General features: G+C 45.0%; 1 protein-coding gene across 1 annotated transcript in view; it reads right to left on the reverse strand.

Moving 5' to 3' along the window:
* ACVR2B (activin A receptor type 2B) overlaps positions 1-25,581 on the reverse strand; it is a 103,502-nt gene that overhangs the window by 3,765 nt on the left and 74,156 nt on the right. The window contains exons 2-9 of the mRNA XM_059477450.1: positions 18,621-18,828; positions 14,505-14,614; positions 12,090-12,241; positions 9,781-9,924; positions 8,572-8,715; positions 7,612-7,760; positions 3,570-3,684; positions 1,854-1,992 (exon numbers count right to left, since the gene is read on the reverse strand). Coding sequence (XP_059333433.1) covers positions 1,854-1,992; positions 3,570-3,684; positions 7,612-7,760; positions 8,572-8,715; positions 9,781-9,924; positions 12,090-12,241; positions 14,505-14,614; positions 18,621-18,828 — 1,161 coding nt within the window. The remainder of the gene's footprint in view (positions 1-1,853; positions 1,993-3,569; positions 3,685-7,611; positions 7,761-8,571; positions 8,716-9,780; positions 9,925-12,089; positions 12,242-14,504; positions 14,615-18,620; positions 18,829-25,581) is intronic.

Here is a 25,581-nt window from a genome sequence, read left to right on the forward strand (position 1 = left end):
TGACTAACAAGGTCAAGTATATACAACACATAATTTCTTGCTTTGTGATCTGGTTTGTTCATAGGTTTGACTCAGCCCTGACACACTGGAGCCAGATGCACTTGTCCCAAGTACTGGCTCCTAAGTGGAAAATGATTTCTGAGTGCTTTACTTATACCAGTTATGGCTGTGAGCTGCCCAGGGCCACAGGAATGAGACAACTGTTATGAGTATCAGTGCAGATGCTGGATGATAGCAGCAACTTGTGCTTATTGAAACATCATTTGGCTTTTGGCAATGTGTAGATGCTCTCTCACAAAGAGCAGCCCAGCTTAACTGATGGGCTTCTCAGGGTGCTCCATGGCACCACTTACGGTTTCTCAGTACCAAAAAATTACCTCTTTTCAGAGCAGAGATACCTCAAAAGGGTCATTCCAGATTAAAATAAAAGAGCTGACCACTTCATCTGCTCATGAATTGTGACACCAACAGCACAATGTTTACTGTAAAGAATGAAATCACTGAAGTGGCTTATCATTATTCTTGTTCACTCAGTGGCAGTCACTATACCAAACTGAAAGACTTGCTCCAATCAGGGTCACTTATGACTTTCCTTTTCCTCCAAGAGGAACCCAGGCTGTGGAGAGTTGCAAGTTAAATGTGCTGTTTACACAGCATCACTTCTGAGCTGAAGTGCAGATGAGGCTCAGTGTAATTTCCCATCGTCCCAAAGGGCACCTGAGCTATCTCAGCTGCCTGGACTGGCAGGAGATCATAAACATGACAGGAAAAATGAAAGTGGATATTTGGGGCACCTCAACAGAGAAGGGCAATTCCTATATGAATGATTTGTGTACCACTGTTTTACCTACTGTGCTCCCAGCCCCCCACATTTTACCTCTTAAGACTGTACATTTCTGAAGATGAGACCTTCTGTTACCACACACTTATGGGAGACATTTTAATTATAATCACACTCCTCAGTCCCACTGTAATGCTAACAAAAACATTTCAAGTCTAGGCAAGATGCTGTTGTTTAATGAACTTGATTTTCAGTTCAGAGCACCCATATTTATACAAGAAGAAAAAAGTTGGAGGAAGCAGCCTTGGAGCTATTACAATGATGTGACTGCTTCCCTGCCCTGGACATGGCAAGGGTCACTAAAGGACAGATGGGCTGATTGGACAGAAAAGATGGCCCACTTCACAGCATCATTTTAGGAGGAAAAAAAAGGAGAAAAGAGACACCATGAAGTTCAAACTTTTAGATCCTTCGGAAGAAAGTGAGATCCTCCAAAGCTGTAAATGAAACAACAAACCTAGCCCACTGCTGAGAGAGGGCTTGATCAGCAAAAGATCAATAACTAACGACTTATGACAGCAGGGAAATGGTCTTGTTGACCCAGGAAGCTCCTTCCAGCACTGTGATCCTGCTATAAGGTGCTTTCCATTCAGGCTACCCCACTGCCCTGCATAAGGCAGGTGACAGCCAAGCTGGCTGTGTGGCTCTTCTCAGGGGCCCAAGGCATGCCCTGGTCACAGGCAGAAATGTGGAGTGCCACTGAGACCAGCACAGGGCAGGCTCAGGGGGAAAGGATACCCATCCTGTAGGGATCACCTTCTCCCTCTGAATTCTCAGCAATTTGCAAGGTAACCAACATAGTAAAAAGTACTTTGAGGTTGGAGCACTTACAAAGGTTATAATATACAGAGAGCAACACATGTTAAAAAACAAAGGAAAGACAGGTTGGCTGCTTTTAATAAAAATATACCATTGATCTTTTTTTTTTTCTTTAAACAGAGATAGATAAATTCTGGCCAACTAAACCACATTGAAACAGAACCCTCCCTAGGGAATAAGTCTTTATTCTTACCATCAACTGCTCTACACCTGGAGACTAGCTCCCACAACACCAGTCCCATTGCATACATGTCTATCCTCAGGAAGGCGTCTCGTTGGAAGTTGATTGCTCCCTCCAACACTTCAGGAGCCATGTACCTCCTTGTTCCCACCTGGAGAGAAAAAACACAGCTCAAGCCACATTGCATTTGGGCCCCTCAGCCTCTCCTGGGTGGAGGTGAGTGACAGCTGGTTTCATTAGCCTGGAGGCCACTGCTGCTAAAGGAGCACCTTGCTCAAAAAACAAGCAAAGGGGAGCTGTTTGTTCTGACACTGATTCTCATTAAGATCACTCCAGTCCAGATAAGCAACATAAAGGAGGGAGCCAAAGTGCAAGGCTACATGTGTGATACTCATTCAGTGCACACAGTTGCTCTGGCAGAACACCCTGCATGAAATTATGTCATTGGAGACACACAGAACACCCTGAGGTCAAGTCTGGCTTGAAAAGTTCAGTCCTCTTTCATCCAAAATAAAAACTCTCAACAAAAAACTCCAAATCCAAACAAACAACTCCTCAAATAAACAAAAACAGAATAAAAAAAAAAACAGAAAAGGGAAAAAATTATATATCCTGAAATGGTAGGAAAAGGTGTTGTTTTTACAGCCCTAGCTAAAACAAGTCTCCTGCATTCACAGAATAATAAAACATGAACTCTGGCTTGCCATGGTTTGGAAAAGATCTGCTCTTGTTTTGAGGGAATAGGCTTGTAGTGCCTCCATTGTTATGGTTAGTATAGCTTATAAGGTAGGAGAGTAAACAGGACAGCAAAGAAAAAAGCAGCTTTCATGAGAATTTAAACACTTTTAATAATTTTCTTTAAGGAAATTCTCATCTCTTTTTGCTGAGGCAGTGGGGATAGAGTGAAACCATGGAAAGATATGCAAAATACTGGAAAAGTTAAAAAAAGGTGACAAAAATGAGCAAAGCTGAGTAAGGGTAACCCAGGAGAGTGTTCATTCCTTCTGAGATAAAGGTCAAAAAGGGAAACTACACTGGAGATGGGAATTCAGAAAGCACTGGAGGCACAAGGAGAGGATGATGGACTTGCTGTCCTGGCATGGGAGCAGAATGAGGGGCTGCTTGCTGCAACAAAAAGGCAGAAAATTATGAACCCATAAAATTGTAGTATATTGTTTACACAGTGCACAGCCAGCTGTGCCAAAGGTCTCCCAAGCAGCCAGGCTGGCTGAATTCTTAAAATTAAATCAATAATTTTTGGATTATTAATACTAGTATTGTGGTATCATTGTTAATATTTAGGAGCTTTAATATTTATGTTATGGCCTAGAGAAGTGCTGGGTGCAGCAGACTCCAAAACTAAACACTTCTAACATTCAGCTGGGCTGTCTTGCCTTGCTTTAGTCAAGAAAGGCTGGGCCAGATGATCCTTGAGTCCCTCCCAACATGGTATTCTGTGATTCTGTGGATATTTATACCAAAACAATAGAGACAATGTGTCTGAAGGAGGAAGCCACCTGACCCCAGAGCTGGAGGGACCTCACCTGCACAGCAATCAGAATGTTTGAGCACCCTCCCCACTCACTCAGGTTACAGCAGCTCCCAGAATTTATGTCATGGAAAAAACACATATCTCAAAGAGAATTAAATGCATCTACACAAACCAGCCCTCACTCCAGAGAAACTATGGCAAGGCCAACTTTTTTAAAAGTTAAAGGTAATGATTACCTGTCCATGAGTGTCCCCTGGAGGTTTTCCAGGTTCAAACCGTACAGCCAGTCCAAAATCAGCTAGCACAGCTGTCAGGTCATTCTTCAGCAAGACATTTTTACTCTTGAAGTCCCTATGGACAAGGCAAGAAGTAAGGGAAGGGTTTATCATGGCATGTGTGTAAATCACACTGCAGCACACACATTGTCTATAGGCTCAGCAGCTCCCAGTAAATCAGCTCCTTTCTTCCCCAGAGTCTCAGCATGGCCAGTGCTGTAAACTTGGCTGCTCCTCACTGCCCTTGTCCCCAGAACATGACCAAGCAGCCCTGAGCTGACCAGCACAGTCAGCCAAACTCCACAGTGAATTAATCTCAAAATAAAATCTGGTCTGAAGGGGCTCTTTTAATTAGAGCAAGCTGTATAGAAGGGACCATTTCTTTCTCCAAGCACCAGCTCTGGACCCCCAGCTACTGGGCCCTTCTCATTCCCAAGAACAAAACCAAGGCAGGTTAAGGGAGTTCATTACTCTTTATCCTGGTAAGGATGTTTGCTCCTATCTACAAAATCAGATCTTTCTGGAAATCAGCAGATGCTGGTGAGACTCTCCCCACTCTGACTACATGCTTCAACAGACTTTTGCCACAGTCATCCATCAGCCTTCTGCTGTAATTGGTGGATTGATCTTCCCTGGAGAATTCAGAGAGTTGGGAAGCAGGCAGGGAAGGGGGTGAGGCCACACAGACACGCTGTCAGGGTCAGAGCAGGCAGCTGACAGGCAGGTGTAATAATTTGCAGTAGAGATGGTGGCTCTGTGCTTGAAGGGGACATTTGTGTCAGTGCTGTGCTGCAGCAGGATCATTTCAGGGCAGCTCAGGTAAATCTGCAGGGGCTGGGAAGGATTGGGGGTGGAGGAAGATCACACTGAGATGCCAAACCAGTCGAGCCCTGTTCCCTGGGCTTGCTGCATTTTCATCTGAAAAGGAATGTTTGGCAATCTAATTAAATTACAGACCTTAGACAGCAGATGGCAATTGTCCTGTATGCTCAGCATTATAACTTCCCTACCATCAATTCACTCGGTGACCCTGCTGATTGCAGGACATTGCAGGCCTGCACAAAATAATTAATGAGGGCAGATACAATTGTTCTGCACTAGAGAGACCTGTCAAAAATCTTTGTGAAGAGAGAAACTGCTGGACCATAGAGAAGGGGCTGCTCCCTGCAGCCTCACATGCCAGAGCATCAGCTCAAAGCACTGCAAGCAAAAATCACCCAGCCCCTGATTCTGAGCTTAAAATATCAGAAGAGAGGATTTATCCTCTCTAAGCTGAACACAGTGTGATGGGCATTTCTGGCTTGAGGATTAAGATGGGGGAAGTGGGTGTGAAGTTGGAGGGCACTGTGCAGCCAGTGAACCCCAGCAGAAACCAGCTTCCATCAGCTCTAGGGACTGAGTACAGCTTTGCAGAGTCTCTCAAACATTGGAACCCCTCCATTACACAGAAAAACTGCATTTCCCTCTATCTGGCATCCCAGGGACTGCCTGTTTCCATGCCATGGCAGTTTCCCCACAGGCTTAGGAAACAGCCATCACCTAATGACATGGATAAACGCCTTTGCTCGTTCAGCTTTAGGGGATTATGCCCTCAGGATGGTACAGATTGTGCATGAGATTTTTACAAAGCAGTGGCTCGATGAGGACCACACAGAAATTATCAGACAATCTGCCTGAACCATGTGGTTCCAAGGTGAAACCAAGATGTAAACCAGCATTACTGTACCAGCATGTGCTGCTACTCCTCATCTGCAGTGCCCTTCAGGCATGCAACAGTTAACTCCTACATCTTGATACACCATGCAGGGATTTCCCTTTGCAATTCCATTTTCCCCCCCATTTCCATACATTTCCCCATTTTTCCATGCTTTCCTTCCTTCCTTTCACAAACCACCTTGAAGTCTGAGCTGCAATGCAAATGTACCCAGGCTAGGGAGAGGGACTTAATCCAAGCCATGCCAAGTAGATTTCCCATATGCATTAGACCATCCTAAAATGGTCACTGCCAAAGAAAAGTGCCGTGAAAGGAAGAATTTTTAAATTTTTTTTATATAGCACTTCAAACTAGGGAATACAGAACAAGCAGACTATGAGAAATGGGTGAGTTAATTCGATTGAGACACTGGAGATTTTATTTGCAGCTTCCACGTGGGGGCACTTTTGCACCAACAAGTGATTCCATAACCTTAATCCTCCTTGTGGTGCCGGGGGCCAGAGAGGAGTTGGCTGAACCCCTGCCCAGCAGTGACTGGGGAGTCCCACCTGGCAACCCCAGCATCTCCATCCATGTGCACCGTGGGAAGCCATTCAAAAACAGCCCCCACGCCCCCCTCCCCAGATTTAAAATGCATTTAGTGTTTTCTTTCAAAAATAAAATTAAAAGGATAATCCGAGGGAAATCCCTTGTGTCCTGAAACCCCTCCTCCACTAGGTATGTGCTAAATTCACACAAATGCTGCATTCTACAGCTTTCATCACCAGCTAAATGGACAGGGACACTAATGAGCACGATCTGTTGCTTTAAAGCCTTTCTATAGCCTTCCTCTGTTCCCCACCCTCAGGAATTTTCATCTATAAACCACTGCCTTTATTCTACAGGGACAAATGTCAGGGACACAGGGGTCAGCTCCAGGAGCAGCACAAAGGCAGCTGCAGGTTCTTTCAAAAGTCCCCAGCTCTCCAAAACTTTCAGGTTTGGGGAGGTGGGGTGTTTTGGGGGCAGGGATACCCCTGCAAAAACAGGGATTATCTTGCCATACATGAAGCCAGGCCTGCTAGATCAGGTACAAATTGCTGCAGCTGGACGTGGGGTTTAAGTCCCTCCTAGATGAAATGCAGTGGGTGGTGGGGGGAGTATGGCCACGGATTACAGCCTGTAAATCCCTTCTGGAAATCTCCCCCATCCTGCCCTGCCACAGCAAAGCACTCAGAGGAGATGCTTTAATCTAGGGCAAGCAGTGTGGGACTTTGGAGAAGGGCTGAAGCATGAGGATGGTTTAACCCAGCTGCTTTCTTGCTGCACTGCCACCCAGGGGGGTTGAAGAGAGTGCCAGGAGGTCCCAGGGCAGGGTGGCACCTGCTGTGGTGTCTCTTATAAGCATCTTGGTACAATTTGGACATTATAAAACTACAGGGAAAAGTAACTAGGAGCCATTTTCTGCATTTCCACTGTTTCTCCATTTTTTACCTAATGATCAAAGGCTCTGTGGAAAGACACAGTGGAGTTATCAGTCTAAATCCTGGACCTGGAAAATAGGGTCCAGCTCCTGATACAGCCATTGTGATGGTGTTCACAGGGGTCTCAGGTTGAGGGAAGAGATGAGGATCTGACTCCATGTTTCAGAAGGCTTGATTTATTATTTTATGATATATATTACATTAAAACTATACTAAAAGAATAGAAGAAAGGATTTCCTCAGCAGGCTAGCTAAGAATAGAAAAAGAAGGAATGATAACAAAGGCTTGGGTCTCGGGGCTCTCTGTCCGAGCCAGATGACTGTGATTTGCCATTAATTAGAAACAACCAACATGGAGCAATCGCAAATGCACCTGTTGCATTCCACAGCAGCAGATAATCAATGTTTACATTTTGTTCCTGAGGCCTCTCAACTTCTCAGGAGGAAAATCCTAAGGAAAGGATTTTTCATAAAAGATGTCTGTGACATAGGCATAGAAATACACAGATCATAATGTGATGATATTACCAAGCCAAGTCCTTTCAAAGAGTGGCTCTGCAGCAGCAGAATTCCCTTTCCACCACAAGGGAAGAGTTGATGGAAGAGGGAAACCCCTACTCTTTGGACATTCACCATCAACCATTACCAACTGTGCTATTCCACAGACAAGACACTTATTTGCCCCTCAGCATTTTATACATGGTTGAAAAAAATTCTTGTCCTAGCACAGGATTTGATGGGTTGAAAAGCCTTTACTTCCTAAAAGCGCAACTTCCTCCTCCATTCAACAGCATCACTTCAAAGAGTGTCAACAAAAGAGGCCTTACCTGTGTGCTATGGCAGGTTTGTGTCCTTCACCTTTGCACCAGGGGACATCTTCATGAAGGTAGGACAAGCCACGGGCCATTGTTTCTGCAACATGGCAGAGCTCATTCCAGCTGATGATGTTGCCCTTCAGGTAATCTGTCAGAGAACCCTGCAGAACAGGACATTGTCAGTTCTTAATCACAGACCCCTCTATGTGACAGATGTGCCAACTCATCAGTTTAGAGAATGCTTGAAAAATCTGAGCCTTGATTTAATGGTGGGGGGGAATCTCTAATGAAAACAAAAATAAAAAATAAAGATCAGAAATGTCCGTGACTTTTCAGCCCTTGACAGCACAGACTTCCTGATGTCTACTTACCTGCCAGGGAAAGGGAGGGAGGTAAGGAAGGGAAAAAAATCCTCTTTAACCAGAGCAATTCATCCAACCTCAGCAAGGGGAAAGCCTTCCATGCAAGATGAAGCATTGTATCAGCTGGCTGTGCAATGATTGACTCAAGAAGACCTTGGATTTACCAGGGGGATAACACTGCTGGCTCAACCCCAGATCTGCACATTTGTTTGAAGTGTTAGTCATGGTTTATAACTAAAGCAATCCATGAAGGGGGAGATGTGCCCCAAGCCTCAAAAGCAAACATGGAGCCCATCTGCAAGGGGCAAGCTGGATCTGTGAAATCTCCCATGAAGCTCATCTATGCACATCAAGAGATGGTGACCACTACAGATGTGAGCTGTGGCCTTTTGTGCCTCTCTCCCTTCCTAAATTCCACTTTTATTAATCCTTTATTTGTGTAGGAAAGCTCAGAAAACTAAAGGAAGGGCATTTGAATCAGGGGAGCAGGAGCACTTTGCTATCACAGAATCATGGCCCACCAGGAACACACTGGGGGAATTAGAGAGATTATAATCCTGCTGTACCTCCCTCTCTGCCTTCCCAAAATGTATATGCAATTATACATTACCTTGTCGTGGAAAGCTGTGATCAGCCAGAGCTCTGTCTCCAGGTTTGTCCCCCTTTTCTCTGCTGCGATAAATTGCAAAAGGTTTTCATGCTTCATGCCAGGAGTGTTGAAAATCTCCCTCTCACTCTGCCAAGATTGCTTATCCTGAAGCGGGGAGAAAGGCACCATCAAAGATCACGCTTCCCTTTAAAGCAAACAGCTCCTTCAGTGCAGTCAGAGCTGCTCACACTACTCTAAAAATCATGCTCCTGTGTTAGGATGTGATGCATCCCTGCAAAAAAAGGCTGTTTCCCCTAAAGAAGAAAGACAAGTTGCTGTCCTCAGTCTCCCCTCTCCAAAATTATCCTCAGCTGTTCCTAGAGGACATGTGTGGGGAGTGGAGAGGAAGCCAAACTCAACCTTACTGAGAAATAATATTTTTCAAGATTTCGTAAGGATACTTGCAAGAAGAAAGCCTGAGTAAACAGCACCCAGGATCAGCCTTGCAGTGTAATTGCTGCAATTGCAAAATCTAATCTAGGCTCTATTGAATATTTACTAGTAGGTCACAGCTGGCTTGGACAGAAGATGTGCAGATCTCTTTTGACAACAAACATGAGGTGAAAAAGTAATGAAGGAGACAGCAGAGGAGCACAAAGATGTTTTCTGTAATTTTTGTTTCACTTGACATTTGATTGCTTAACTCTTTTCATCTGCAGTTCCTAGAGAATCAAGTCAGGAGCGTTCAAAGGTTTCCTAGAGCAGAAGACAGGAGCTGACAGAAACACTGCAGCACAATCAGCTCTCACAGCACCAGGGCTCTGCCTTTGGAGGCTGTAAATGCTCACTAGGTTTGGATCCAGATTTACAACCCACCCAGGCAGGACACAAAGCCAGGGCTCTGGCCCTTTGTGTGCACTCTGGGCACTGCAGCAGCACCCTTGAACAACACAGGCATTTGCAGGGAAGTTAACATAGCCTGTAGATTTCAGAATGTGCTTGTTTTTGCCCTTCTTGCAACAAGCACTACTACAGGAAGCATTTGGCAATGAGATAACACAGGGAGAAGTGTAGGAAGGAAGGGTCCTTGAACTTTTTCCCCCAGCAGAAGAGCCCAAATGCATCTTTGTTATGGTCTCAAAAACCATAATCTCTACAGGCACTTAGGGCATCTCAGCACTGGTGGGGAAGCCCCTGGCAAGTAGGAACCTGATGCAGTGTCCCTATTACCTGAATGGGGAAGATTTTCACTGCTACATAGTCGTTCATCAGCTGAGCCTTCCACACGCAGCCAAAGCGTCCCCTTGCCTTGATCTCCAAGAGCTGCAGGGGCTTTAGGCCAACCAGGGGAGAAGGGGGTGGTGGGCCAGGATCCTGCACAAGAGAAAAAAACACGGTCACCAGCTGAAGCTGGGCTGTAAAATAAAGGGAGGGGAGGAATCGAGATACTGCACATGAGGAAAGAAGTGTGAAGAAATAACATTTATTTAATAGAAATTATTTAGGTGCACTGTTTGCAGCAAGAACAGCCTGAAATTCCCTGTCTTGCTTGAGTAGGGTTTTGGTGTAGAACACATAAAACAATCTACAACTCCAAGTGTCATTTTGTGACACTACAGCCTGACATACTCTGGGGGAAACCTGAATTCTCCTGTGTTTTCAAAGCAAAAGTTATTTTGGATGTAAAGCACTGATGTCCTCAAGGCTACCTCCTGCCAAAAGTGGGAACCTTTAGATCTTTGTGACCCATCTAAAACCTCCCAGTGCTCTTCCCTACATTAACATGTTCCATGCCATCCCAGCCATGAGCAGTGAACAGTTCTGTCAGCATCACACAGATCACATCTGTTTAAACTCTGCATTTGTCCAGGAGAACAGTGTGACCCTGTGGGGTTGGAGCTCTGTCCCACCTGCTTTCAGATGTGAAAGGTTCACAGTATTATAGAATGGATTGGGTTGGAAGGGAGCCTTAAATATCACCCAGTTCCAACCCTCCTGCTATGGGCAGGGACAGCTTCCACTAGGCCAGGTTGCTCAGAGCCCCATCCAATCCAGCCTTGAACACTGCCAGGGATGGGGCAGCCACAGCTTCTCTGGACACCCTGTGCCAGGGCCTCACCACCTTCACAGGGAAGAATTTTTTCCTAATACCTAATCTAAACCGGTTCTCTTTCAATCTAAACCCATTCCCACTTGTCCTGTCACCACATGCTCTTTTAAAAAGTCCCCCTTTGGGCTCCCTTCAGGTACTGGAAGGCCACCCCAAAGCCTCCTGCACCTGTTCTCTGAGGGTTCATAAAACCTGAGCATCAGGGAAAGGACCTTCCCTCCTCTCATAGAGCTGGCAGGAACTTTATCATCTCTTAGATCTCTGAGGCTCTACAAAGTTGGCTGAAGTCAGGCAATGGGTTTGGGAGTTTGGGAGGAAGAGCAGCCACCAAGCAGGGCTGTCTAATTCCCTCCCTCAGCTATCTCAGACATGGTGGTAACCCCACCTAAACTCATCAGTCTGACACTTCCATGGAGGCCAACTGTGCTACCAGCTTCAAAAAGCAGAGAAGTGCTGGAACCCAGGAAATTCCTCTGGCTGCTCTGGATAGCTCCAGCCCCTGCCTGGAGGGCTCAGAGACCTTGGCACAGAGCCCAGGACCCCTGTGCCTTTGATTTAGCCCTTGGAAAAAACAATTACCAACCTTATATGAAGAATTACAAGTCAAGAAAGTTTAAGTAGAATGATAGTGAATTTATCACAGGGTGAAAAACAGATTTTTGAGGTTTTTAGAATGGGGGCTTGGGGTCCCAAGATGGAGGAATTTGGGCGTGCCTTGTCCTTTTTCCTTCTTCTTCTTGGCCTCTGTCTTCTGGGTGATGTTGGCATTTTTAGATTGGTTTAGAGTAGTGTTGTCATTACATTGCAAGGGTTCCATATTACTGGAGTCTTGTACCTCCTTGATGTTTCTTGTAGGCAGCTCCTCCAGGCACTGACTCTTCCTTGTCCTCACAGCAGCCAACCAACTCCAGTTCCCCCTCAGCCAACCCATCCACTCTTTTATAACACTCTTCTTATAGGCTACAGGTGTGGCCTGTTAACATCAGGCCTGCTCCTAATCTTTAATAATAAACCCAGCTGCAACTCTTTGGGGGGTAAGATTACTTTCTATACTACTTTTATTTACTTATATTCTATCCATCTACAGAGTAGAAACTCACTGTGTAACATAGGTGATAGGTATTGGGAAGTTATTGTAAATAATGTACACATAGTTTTTAGTATAAAAAGATAACACCAGTGTGCCTCAACCTGACCTGCCAGACAGACCTCAGCTGGTCGGAGAAAGAATTTTATAGATAAGAAACAATAAACAACCTTGAGAAAAAGAACCGAAGAGTTCTGGCTCCTTCGACTTCCAGGTTGGGAAAAGAGACTTTCTAACGCATCTCGGGGTCACTCGGACCAGCAGAGACTCCAAGAAGAAGAAAAGTTAGGCCACCTTAGAAGAGTTTTGCAAGGCCCAAGACAAGGGGAGCGAGTGCCTGACCTCAATGATGTCCACGTGGCCGTAGGGAGGCTTGCGGTGCCGGTACATCCAGAAGGCCAGCAGGATGGCCATGGACAGCACGGCGATGGGCAGCAGCGAGTACACCAGGATGTTCAGCAGCGACGGCGTCGGAGGCGGCGGCTCGTAGATGACTGTGGGAGAAAAACAGGGTAAGAGAGGGAAAAGGAGCTTCAGGAATGCAGCAGCACTGTCAGCTGCACATCCAGAGGCGACCAAACACAATGTGTCCCTCCAATCCACAGCTGATATCATCCACTCCCATGATGGTGGCCACAAGATTCTAAATCATCTTTACAGTCTGATTCATACTGATGGACAAACTTTTTTCCTCTGTGTTTACGGTCTTTAGTCATATTTACACTGGGGGTCAGCAAAGTAAGGCTTCCAATGCTACATGGACCACCTTTGGTGTTGGATGGGATGGCTGGCCAAGCTCTGTCTCCACAGATGAAAAATATGCCCCATGGTAATTGTAAAGGGGTATGACTAGGTGCTGAAAACATAACTAAGGTAAAAATACACCAAGAATCCACATCTTTATACACAAGGTGATAGGGAGTGACATCTGGAGTTTTGTCTTTGTTTTGTTCAAGCCCAAAAATGCCAAATTTGATGCAAAAATCCATTTTTACAGAATGAAGAATTTCAAGGTCTTGGGGTTCAAAGGATGCTTCAGGAAGGAATTTGGTCCAAACACCCCATCCCTCAGAGGGATTTATAATGAATGGTGAAAGATGTGGAGGAATGGTTTTCAGTATTGGCCAAGTGTCTACTGGCAAACTGACCAAAGAAGTTGAAAATGTTCAGGACTTGAATGGTTAAAAAAATGGTATCTAAGCCTGATGCATTGGCTAAGGTTACCCAAATGTTGGTTTTTGGCTGACCAATGGGCAAAAGCACATTGCTGAGGGCAAACAAAACAAAAAGACATAAACATGCCATCATTCAACTCTGTGTTCACAGTTCTTGTATGCAAAGCAACAGCATTCACAAGGCTCCATGGTTTTCTCTTCTCCATAGAAGTAATGTTACTAATGGAGTTACAATGACCTAAACCACACTTTGCAAGCTGAGCCTCCATCTGACCTTTATTTAAGCTAGGTATTTCTTGTTGGGATACGTAAAAGCAGAACATTTCCTCTTCTTAACCCTTCTAAATGTATTAAGACAGCACGAAATCCCTTGCAGCATTGCTTTACCTTTCACAGTGATTGACAAGTTGTCAGTTTTTAGTAAAATGCTGCTGGAGCCACAATCAAATGCACTATTCCCACAGTAGTTCTTGTTCCAAATTACATCAGTGCAGTTGAGACACAAACAATGGGAATACTAAATGGAGCCATGTTGCTATGTTGGAGACAGGGAAGGAAAAAATAGCAAGACTTGCCAAATTAAACAAAAAGCTGTGAGAGAAAGAATATTTGCTACTAGGTTGCTACGGGTACGTTAATAACAGGAGATAATATAACCCATGTAAACAATTAAAAACTTATCAGGACAGCCCAGGAAAATCTGATAAAGGTCTATTGGAACATCTCAGTAAATGTAGATAGCTCAAACCAACCTAAGGAAAAGATTCACCTGTTTCAATAGTTTTTATTGAATGATACTTTAAATATTATACATCTAAAAGAATTGTTGTTTTCCTATTAGCCTCTGAAGAAGGTCCTGCTATTACTTTTCTTCCTTGATGCATATCCACAGACTCTGAAAACTGACACACACCCTTTCCCTTTCAATCCCCAGACCCACAAAACAGAATCAAATGCAAAAATCCCAGATGCTCAAGGTATCTGGAAACTCATGACCTGTGAATTTAATGAGGAAGGTGTTAAACACCTTTAAAGAGTTTGAGGCTCAATCCATGCTTTGTAAATCACTCTGCCCTCTTCCCCTTGTGTTGGATTTTGTTTTGTAACATCCCACAGTGAGCTGTCCACCATAAAGGAAATCTAACCTTACTGATGGTATCCAAAGTGTTGGTACAGCCTTAGCCATAGAGTGAAACAAGCAATTCTTAAAGAACTGTAGCAAAAGGATTTCTGACTTCATAACCAAAACACCCAACAACTCAGTGTTGATTATGAAGATGAATCAGGGGAGGTTTAGGACAAATATTAGGAGAAAGTTCTTCACACCCACAGGGTGGTTGGGCACTGGAACAGGGTCCCCATGGAAGTGGTGACAGCACCAAGCTCAGAGCTCAAGGAGCTTTTGGACAACACTCCCAGGCACAGGGTGTGGATCTTGGGGGTTTCCTATGCAGGGCCAGGAGTTGGACTCGATGATCCTTGTGAGTTCGTCCAAACTCAGGACATTCAATGTTTCTATTAAAGTCCTTGGAAAATAGTCAAGAAGAAGAGCCCCCAACTCTCCATGCTCCCAGTCACTCACCTTCTGGGCCGGTGACTTCAGGCAAGTGGGTAAATTTCTCATTGCAATAATTGCCCTCGCAGCAGCAGAAAAACACCTGAGGGTTTTCTTCTGTGGCTACACACTCCTGCCTGCACCAGGGAGGGACAGACATGGAATGAAGGGGAGAGAAAAACATTGTCAGCCAACTCCTGCCTTTGGGAGCCAACCTGCCCCAGATTGTCCTCTCCACACACCTTTTCCTGCAGCTGCACTGCACAGATCAGCAGTCTCCACTTATGGAGAACAACTTGGCACTCAAACACCCCAGTGGATAGCAAAGACCCTTGAAAAGACTGCAAAGGAAACAAATGCTTCCATATGTACTGAGGGCATTAGATGGTGAGTAATAAATAACAGCCGCTGCTGCTAACAGAATAAGAAGGAGAAAAACGACAGAGAGACGCCTCAGTCCCTGAGCAGTGACTCTCCCACAGCCCATATGAACGCTGCCAGAGCAGAGAAGTATTTAATGATGCAATTAAAGATTGTGCCATAAAGCACACATGATGAGGGCTGAGCTAAGGCTGCTCCCACAGCCTTGAGCATCACCAGCCCAGCACACTCAAAGGGCACCAGAAGCTGCAGCCACAGCCCTGCTGCAGCAGGAGAGAGCTGCAGGTCTGAGGGCATGCAGTGACAGCTCAAGGTACTGGCTTTAAACTGAAAGAGGGTCTCTCTTTCAGTTCAAAGCCATTAGGGCTGGATATTGTACCTAATATCCAACCTTAAATCCTCAGGTTTAGGTTGGATATTAGGTATAAATTCTTTACTGTGAGGGTAGTGAGGCACTGGAACAGGTTGTCCAGAGGAAGCTGTGGATGCCTCATCCCTGGAAGTCTTACAAGGTTAGGCTGGATGGGACTTGGATCATCCTCAGTCCTGTGGAATGTATCCCTTCCCATGGCAGGGGGCTAGAATTAGATGATCTTTACAAGTCTCTTCCAACCCAAACCATTTGAGGCTCCTATGATTCTCATTTCATTTCTATAGTTTTTAAGTTTAATTTTCAAGTGCTGTCTCCTTCATAAAAAGCTTATTTCTGCATAAAAACCTTTAAGAAAATCAGGTTGCAGCTCTCATTTTCTGCCTTTGCCTCTTATCCAGGTACTTCTACAGCCTTCCCAGCACTGAGATTTCCTTCCACATTGTGCAAGGCCTTAGGGGACTTCCATGGATCAAACCAACTCCACTTCTCCACATCCTCCCTCTCCCCACAGATCAATGCCAAAAGAGATGTGCAGTGATTTTTGCAGTACTTTACCTGTCATTTCTTTCTGTTTCTTCAATGCTGCTTCCCTTCCCTGCTACCTTTTGCTGTGCTATGCTCTGGTTTTAGTTATTATGCTTGCAGAGCTGCTCTCCACAGAGAACTGTATCAAACTATTTCCTGAAGCCCAGCTAAATTATATGCATAACTTCCTTCCCTCGACCACTTGGAGGAAGTAGCAAAACAATCATAAGCGTTTGACATTATTACTCATTTCTGAACCCATGCCAAGCCTCCCTTTCTGTGTTATCACTGACATACTGCCACGAGAAGAATGGAAAGGGCTCCCTTCAATCCTAGCCCTGGATAGTTTTCAGTGCTTTTCTCCCTTTGTGGGGGAAAAAAATGGCTATAGCCAAACTGTCTCCTCCAAGGTCTCAGCTGGGAAGCACTTGGTTTGTTTTTCAGGCTCTCATTTTTTTCAGCTTCAAAGCAAAAAAGCAGCCATTTGACTTATTCAAATGAACAAAGATGTTTCAACAAGTTAAACAGCGTTTCCAGATGCTTTTTTGTGAAATCAGATAACAAGCCCTTTGGATTTAACAGCATCAGTGTTGGAGCCTTCAATAGAAAACACATCCTTTGCTAAATCTGTTGGTTAAAAAAATCAAGCTAATGAGTGAAAACAGCCTGCTCCACATCTGCAGTTCATTATCCCTGACTCTGAGTGAAGCCATCCAGGTATGTATGACATGTTACACTTAGCAAATATTACAGCTGAGGCAGAGGGAGAGAATGACACATTTTTCTGTGGCAGGGAGGGCACGTTTCAGAGAGGTTCACGTGCTCTGCAGGGGAATGTGAGCATGACCTCTCCAGCAGGGCTGTGTAAATAAAGGAGAGCGCACAAGTCGATTTTTAAACACTATTTTTTTCCTATAACCTTAAATGTACATGTGCCACGTTCTTGTTTCCTCTAGATAAAGAACAGAGTAAGGAGCTGTCACCCTCAACGTCCCAACCCTTGCACTCCAAAATTTTTCCACATTCTGGTGACAAAGGAGAATCTGACATCCCAGCATGTGCTGCTCCAAAAGCAGCTGCAGCAGCCAGAATAGGACCGTGCCCTGCATCCAGGGACACAAAATACAGGTGTATCTGCCAAGGATGCTTCCAGAAACTCAGCATTCAAAGGTGCCAGAGACACAAAGGGCACCAGCACAGCACAACTGATCGAAAAATCATCTTCTTAGCCATTTCTGCCACCTTGGGATGCAAAACTGCCTGCATGGAAGTCTGCCAAGGGCACTCAAGGGAAGAGAAAAAATGAAAAGGACTGCATTTAAAGAGGGTTTGTTCCTTTATGTAATTAAAGCTAACCTTTATTCCAAAAGTTGCTTTTGATATTTGTACTGTTTTTTAATTCTCAGAAGGGCTTTTAGCTTTGCCCTGGAGCTTGTGGTTTTGAAAAGTCAGGCAATGGAATACTGGATGCTCAATTCCAGGGCTGCAAAAGGCTGGTGAGGAGCCCTGGAAACTTTTTACCATTGTAACAGAGCAACACATTATGACAGAGTTTAAGAAACACTACATCCCTGCAGAGACACTCAGTGACAATACAAGTGTCACTGGATATGAGAGCAGGCACTGAAAAGAGAAATCTGTTTACAGTAAACACTTCTGCTTGCAAGTAGGAAACTCCAGTGACCTTCTATTCTCAGAAGAATCGGCATTAAGATGACTAATGGGCCAAGGAGGATTGATTTATTGGGAAAGAATAAAAATTTAACTATATATAGAGCCTGGCTACTCAATTGGCAAGGGAATAGGTGTGGTAGGAAAGTAACTCTGGAGCTAATAATAGAACAAAGATGAGGAACAACTTACAGCCGAGATAAGCCAAGACAGCAGGCACAAAAGCAGGGGAAGTGTACAGCACCAAAGGGAGAAAACACTGCAGCCATGGCACAAATCTAGCTCCAGCTTAACCCCAGCTTAGCAGCTGATCTTCCTAAAACTTTCAGAATGAGACACTACAAAGATGCACAACTGAGAATTGCACAAAGGTGAGATCGACCCACATCAGTGTTATATCAAGGGAAATCCTTGAATTTTATGTTGCTAATCCTTATTGAAAGGGCTGGGCTTGGCTTGGTTGTTTGGTCATTGGTTTGGGGATTTTTTAACAAAAACCCTGAGCTCAGAGCTACTCAACATTGTCCTTTTCAACCACAAAACTTCATAGGGCTGTTTTCTTTAGCTGTAATTCTTTTCCCCTTTGTAGAAGTACATCAAGGGAAGTGAGAAAAGACTAGTTAATTTTCCCAGCTATTTAATGAGGCTGGAGCCTTCACACTACAAAACCTCACTCCTTTTCAGCTTGCTACAAGCAGTGACACACAAACTCACATTGCTTTTGCTCCCCACTCTTTCTCCTGGCCCTCCTCTTCACTCAGCCAAAGAACAGTGGAACTTTTTGCAACATCACAGACGTCAGAATATCTCAACCCCTAACCACCCCCAGATATCTGTTCTTTTCTAGACAGCTCCAAATGATTCCAAGTTTTCACTTCTATCACCAAATGCTCCTGGAAGAACATATTGCTCTTCATTTGATGGTACAGGACAGGTTTTTCAAAGAATGCCAGAATTATCAAAGCTTTGCTAGGGGAAAAAACAAACAAAACAAAACACAACACAAAACCCCTGAAAAAAGTGATTTCTGCAGCTTCTATTTAGAAAGTCAAAACAGATAAGTGACAATTCCGAGAGCTGCTTTTGCCAATTAACTTGGACTTGCCTTCTTTCCCTCTATGCAAAAAATCACGAGCTTTAACACTTAGAGGGTTGATTAAACCTGCATTTGGATAAGCCAGCTGGGCAATTACCTGTCATAGCAGTTGAAGTCATCCAGCCAGCAGCCTTTCTTCACCAGCTCGATGGAGCCCGAGTTGTTTCTCCAGGAGGCGTAGCAGTGCAGCCGCTTGTCCTTCTCCCCCTCGCAGCGCTCCACGCCGCTCTGGTTGGTCTTCTCCAGCTCCCAGTTGGCATTGTAGTAGATGCACTCCCTCGTCTCAGCCTCCCCGTGGCCTGGCCCTGAAAAATCAAGCCCCAAGAACATTCAGGTAAAGTCAGAAATAGGGAATTGTATGGCTCTGTTTTAGGTGATGCATTCCCTTGGAGCTGAGCAGCTCAGCAGTGAGAGCTTCAGCACAGCGTGCAGATTATTCTTCTCCTCTAGGGTGAGGTGGGAGATGGAGAGGTCAGGTTTGCCTAAGCTCATGGCAAAGTCAGGAGCCAAGCTGAGACCTTCCCAGATCTCCTCTGGACAATGCTTCAACCCTAGGACTCTAAAACAGGGGATGCACAAGGCAATGCATGCCCAGGAATGTTTAACCTCAGAAACCTTGTTTAGCAAAGACAACCTGCCAGGGTGCTACTTGATGCTTGCTGGGATGTCATGCAGTGGAGTTACTCTCCATCTGCACCACTACTTTGGGAAACACCACCTAAAAATACCCAGTTTCTTCCATGGATGTAACTGAGAACAGGGAATATTCATCCTGCAGAGGTGGGCCAGACCAGTGGCCATTCCTCACTTAGATCCTGGTTCAGGCTGACTTGGGTAAGACCCCATATGATAAATGCCATGGTTTTAACCGCATTTGACACAGCTCATGGTGCCTCTCCACCCAAGCAAGACCTTCAGCAGCAGAAAATTCTGTTCCCCAAACAACACTGGCCACCCCAAATGGATGCTTGGCCACCACAAACAAAGGAGTCTCCATAGCCTGTGGGTCTCCCTCCTTTAGAGCCTTGTACCAAAGGACTGTGGAGCTCCTACTGCCCCCAAGGAAACAATTCCCCCATAGCCACCATGTGGCAGAACTGAAATAGAACTGCAGACACATCCGCTAAAACCAGGGTCAAATAAGGGAACACTGATATTTGCAGGTGACCTGTTCTGTCCTAAACCTTAGAAATCCTCTCTTCATCTCGAAATACTCTGCTTTGTGGCATTTTGAGGATTAGTTTAAAAGAAAATGAGGAATGAAACAAACACACGTCTTCTAAGCATACAAACACAAAAGACAGCCTAGGCCTGTACCATGATGATTCTGTAAATCCTGAAATGCCCTGCAGCCATCTCTCCTTGGGATTACCCAACCTAAGGTAAGGTCAGGCCTGGCCATTATTTTGATGGATTGCAATCATGGAAAATGTAGGTGTCTCAATAAAATGTGTTGACAGCTGGGTAGAAAACACAAATAGGTCTCACAGGATGATGAAACAAAAGTGCTGTGCTCCTGAAATAGCCAGACCTCTGTGAAGCCTAGAACTAAATTTCTAGCTAGAAAACCACAGTTCTGAATAAACTAGGGGTGGTGGGTCTAACCTGCTCCCAGTCCCAACACCTGGACTCAGCAATGGGCAATTTTCATGGCACAGAGCAAACTCATCACACTAGGAAGATCTCTTTGCAAGCTGCTGAGGTGTTCTATCCTTCAATAACACTTTTTAGGAAGACTGCTTGATCTGCATCATGGGAGAGACTGCAAGGGAATAAGGGTATGAGAATGTCATAAAGCTGACTCCTGAAACTGGAAATTATATTCAAAGCACACACAAACAAGAGCTCAATTTCAATAGCACCTGCAGGTTTTATCAGCTCTTGCAAAGCTCCATCAGAGTTTTCCTCTGACAAGTTGCTTACAATAATGAAAACAACCTACCAATATCCCTCAACACAGAACAATGTCAATATTGACACTCCTTGTTAAAGCCTTGATATTTGTTCTCTTGATACTTACACCGTGCTTCTTTAGGGCAGATTAAGCATTTTTGCTAAATACTGGTTAAATCAGCAGGAAAGCAAAAGAGCTTTCTCTTGTGTGTGGGGGTGGAGGGCAATATTTTTTTTACTTATAAAGGAAATAATAAATATCTTAACTGCATAGAATCATAGAATGGTTTGGGTTGGAAAGGATTTTTAAAGGTCATCTAGTCTGATATCCCTGCAATGAGCAGGGACATCTTCAACTAGACCAGGTTGCTCAAAGACCCATCCAACCTGACCTTGAATACTTCTAGAGCCACCACTTCTGTGGACAGCCTGGGCTAGAGTTTCACCACCCTCATTATAATAAATCATATGGCTTCTAGCTGGTACCTAAAACCTAATCCTCACTTATCACCTTCTGCTCTGCTCCTGGAAATACACTTTGTAATATCATTTTTATCATCCCAAACTGAATATCGCTTTTGATCAGGACAGAAATTTCCTCTCCCTCCCCAACTCCGTCTCCCAGCAAGCTGGAAGGTTTAATGAACAATTCCACTGGAAAGCAGCCCCAAAATCTAATCCTAGCTCAGTCACCATCATCTGCAACCTCAGGCAATATTGTGTAGCCTCTGTCTTCCCCACCACAAACGACAGCCAATGCGATGCACAGAGCCACGGTGAGATTTGATATTTCCACTGTGCTTTGGAAGGGGAATGTGGAAAAGATGTGAAGCAGGAGCTGTATCAGCTCTGGGACCAGCAAACCAAGGCTGCTAAATCCTGTGTTGAGCCCAGGCTCCCTTCCCCCAAGACAGTTGTCTTTTCTGGAACAAGTTTCAGCTGAAGAGTAAGAGCTGCTTGCAAACACGCAAACCCGACTCTGCAAACAGCGGCCGCGCCAGGAAAAAGGCCTTTCCCAGTTTTCCCCCCGCTGTTAAAGTTTAGATGATTTGAATAAAAGCATGCATAAAGTTTGAGATGACTAAATAGATGTATGCTTTCTTTATAACAGCTCCTAAGGATGCTTGCATTAAGGAGACACTTTAAAAACCTGTGTGTTTGTTACCTGCTCTCAGATCTCTTTAAAAGCCATTTGGTAGGATCCTCGCCCCGCTGGGTGCTCACGACTGCAAGAAACCCTTCTGTTTGTACCCAAGATGGTCTCAGCAGGAAGGGGCACGGCTCCAGGTCTGGGTATTAATTTACCTGCTGCTTTAGCTCATCAAGAAACACTCACACCTTGCTCTGTAATGGATCATGCAGAGACCAAAGTTTGCGGCTAACTGCCTGCTCTGCACTCGCCGCGGTAAAACCCTCGCTCAACAGAGGGAGGGGGAGTCAAAACAGGGGCTTGTCCCTTTGAGAGAAAGGTGGTGACTAAGACAAGGAAATCTGAGCTTTGCTCATCCATCCCCAGCTGTGTAAATTTTTCTGCCTCCTCTTCCCCCATTGAGCAATGGATAGACCCAAGGCTACCATAGGTCTGTAAAAAACACTGAGTTGGACATTAGGTAATGGTTTTAAATGAAAAAAAAATATAGATTTGATATAAGGATGAAATATTTTTCTCAATGAGGGTGATAAAACACTGGAACAGGTTGCCCAGGGAGGTGGTAAATGCTTCATCTCTGGAAACATTCATGGTCAGGTTGGACAGAGCTCTGAGCAACCTGGTGTTGTAGATGTCTCAGCTGCAGGGGAGTTGGCCTAGATGCCCTTTAAAGGTCCCTGCCAGCCCAAACTGTTCTGTGATTCTGCCAAGTGACAAAGGCATGGATAACCATGTCCTGCTTCTCACTTCAAGCTGCAAGAAGAATCAGAGGATTTTCCCCCAAATATATGTGCAGGAAGCCCTTGTCTCCCTCCATTGGACACAGCTGATGCATCAGCACAACAAGGATTTGACTGGGCTCCTAGCAGTACAACCTGGTTCAAGAGAACTGTTGTACCAAACCTGAGCATCTGATAGGAGTGACACCATTCATTTTGGCCAAAAGGGCCTTTCCTGAAACAAATGTCTTTCAGTGCAGTCATAAACCACAGCTTGAGACAGATTAAAGGGGTTGTGTCCCTACCATCCTGCTCTCCCCCTCCTTACTCTTCATCTCTCTCATAGCAGCCTTGGTACATAGGAAAGCTCTTGAGTGCCTTCATTTGGTGGAACTGCCTGGTAACATCCTCCTCATGTGGGATGGCAAATAAACACCCCAGAGAACTGCTCAACTTTTGGCAAAAAATCAATGGGACTTGGGTGCAACGAGATATAAAACCTTTGCTAAGCAAGTGTTTGAAGATCGCTGTTGGAACCTGGTCTCATTCATTGGGTCCCCATTCCTCTCCTGCCTAAGCCTATTCCACCAGCCACAATGCAAAATTTGGGGGAAAAAAGTTGCAAAGCAGAAGCATGTATGTGGGGCAGGGGCATGGAAATGGGGCAGGAGCATGGACATGGGGCAGGAGCATGGACATGGGGCAGGAGCACAGCGACCCCAGCACTGCATCCCACTCTCAGCCCCAGCTCTCTCCATGGAAAAGAGCCTCGTGCCAGCAGCCAGGCAAAAACAATCAACTTTTTAATATCACCATCCACAAATAGTCATTTAAGCAATCAAGCCTGAAGTCCTGTTTGAAATCAAAGTCTAAGGAAGAATCAGGCTTTGCAGGAGCAGATGGGTTTCTGGCATCCCACTGCATCCACCCAGCGCTTCGGGGATGACGCAGCGCGGCTCGTCCCTGAACAAAAGCTGCACAGAAATACCTTTACACAAAATACCAAGCCCAAATAACTCCCATACATCACACAGGCAGAGGGAGGTACCCACCATCACCCACTTTTGGGGTGGAAATCAACTTTTTGACCTCAGTCCTGAGGAGCTGTCATTATGCTGATTCCCCTGGGTCAGTTTGCTGCTCCAAATGACTGCAGCATCACTGGGTTTCTGCCAAGCAAGACCCCCAGCACCCATCTGAGGCACATAATGATGGGAAGAGCAGTCGAAGCACCACGCGACATGGGAAGACCTCTCGCCTCTACTTGGGAGTTACAAGGCACAGAGGGAGCTCATTAAAAAAAGATCCTCGTGAACTGAAGGACTTCAGCCTGCTGAGACATGGGACCTTGCTGCTGATCTGAGACTAAACCCTGCTCTCCTAATTTGGAGTCGCTGACAGATCACTGAGGCTGTATCATTATCCAACAGCTTCTAAATTATAGCCAAGATCCAGTGTAGCAACTTCCAGGTCTAGGTGTTAGCAGTTGCCAGGCTCCTAACTCATAATTAGATACATAGGGAATATCTTCCCCAAGGCTGAAGGCTGCTATAAATCTCAGCTCTTTATCTCTGCCTGTCCCCTTTTGAAAACCTAAAATGAAAGTATATAGGAAAAGATGGGATGTGTCAAAATAGTCTGCATAAACACTGAGTGATTTACCAGACAGTCTGTTTGCCTGACTGTCAAAACCACAGGGCTTTCTATATGAAGCAGTGTATGCAAGTGAAGTTATTTGCAAACACTTTGTTATGTCCCTATATAGCTATTTGTGCATGTAATTTTATAATATAAAACGGCAGAGATTGTGCACTGAATTGGGATAATTGCCCTCTAATTTGGAGGGTAATTGCATGCAGCAATTAAGCAACTGTGGATGCATTCTTGCACGTGTCATTATGGAAGTCGGGCCCTTTGTTTGAGGTTTGGGTTTGCTTTCAAGAGCTCTCCCTCAAACCATGGCAGGGATGAGCAGAGCTGGGGAATCAGGAGCTGCTGGGAGCTCACCTTGCAGGGCAGCATCTGCTGGGATGAGCCACTCACCCCTTCCCTTCAGGGGATGCTGAACCAGCTGCCTCCAAACCCACAGCTGCATTTTGGCACAGCCTTCAGTGGGGGACCACAATCTCAGCACGTGTGGAGCATCTCAGAGGCACTGGTGGGGAGGGAGAGGCAGGGAAAGAGGGCTGCTGCCTCCCTCTGCCAGACACCTGCCCAGAAACCACGTGCAGGGCTGCAAATGAAAGAATTTCAAATAGTTGTTGCTAGAAATTCAGAATCAAGCCAGACTGAAGGAGGCTTGCAACAGGGAAAGTTTGGAGAGAGACCACCCAGTTGCATCTCTCCAAAACGAATGTGAGATTTCTAAGCCTTGCTCCAGCACTTATTCCCCAAGCAGGGTGATTTCATTCCTGCTGTACTTACATAATAGGGGCTAAATACATTTTTAGGCAAAGCATCAAACTCGTGATGACATCTGTGGTTAAGCACGTAACGGCACATGAGGATTTGGAGACTTGTTGCTTTTATCCTCCTGTTCTTTCACTAAACAGCAGAGCAGAAACAAGTCCCTGTGACTCTGCAGAGCCTCTTTCTCCAGCCAAAACTTCACCCACCTTTGGGGACCTCAATGGCAGAGATGCCCCATCCAACCAGCTGGATGCAGGGATGGTTAATTAAAAGGATTTATTCCTGCAAAATGTTTTGGTTCTTAAGCCAGATCAGGTAAATCTGGGCACAGGCAGCACTGAGGAAGTAAAGGTGTAATGCCAAGGGAAGATATTACTTGGAATTTTGTTTTCTGTCAATAGATTTGGCTTATCCCACAGTAAAAGAGCTCCAAGTTTTCGAGTCAATCAATGGCTGTTAATCTATTATCTCAGCATATATTGCCATGGAAACCTGCAATGATGCCATTGACAACTACTCTCGAAAGGACAGGAGGCTTTAAGACATTTTCTTTTAAAATTAAAAAAGGAACTTTAATATTAAGAAATACATCCTCCCTGCTCACCAGGGATGACAACTCAGGGCTTCTATATTCACACCATGACTCACACTTCACAGCTTCCACGGACATCTGTGTAGCAACCCCTCCCCAAATATATCTCTTAACTTGGGTTTTATGTCAGTAAACGATAACAAGAAAATTATTCCATAGAATTAGATCTTCATTAGAATTTTCCCCCCCAAACAGACTGCAAAACCTGTTTTATAAATGTAAGGAGTGTGTTTTAGGAGTTATTGATACCAGCTCAGGAAAAGCATGGTTTCATTGGTTTCATTTCAATGATTTC

Source organism: Ammospiza nelsoni, chromosome 1, assembly GCF_027579445.1.
Source record: "Ammospiza nelsoni isolate bAmmNel1 chromosome 1, bAmmNel1.pri, whole genome shotgun sequence".
Lineage (NCBI taxonomy): Eukaryota > Metazoa > Chordata > Aves > Passeriformes > Passerellidae > Ammospiza > Ammospiza nelsoni.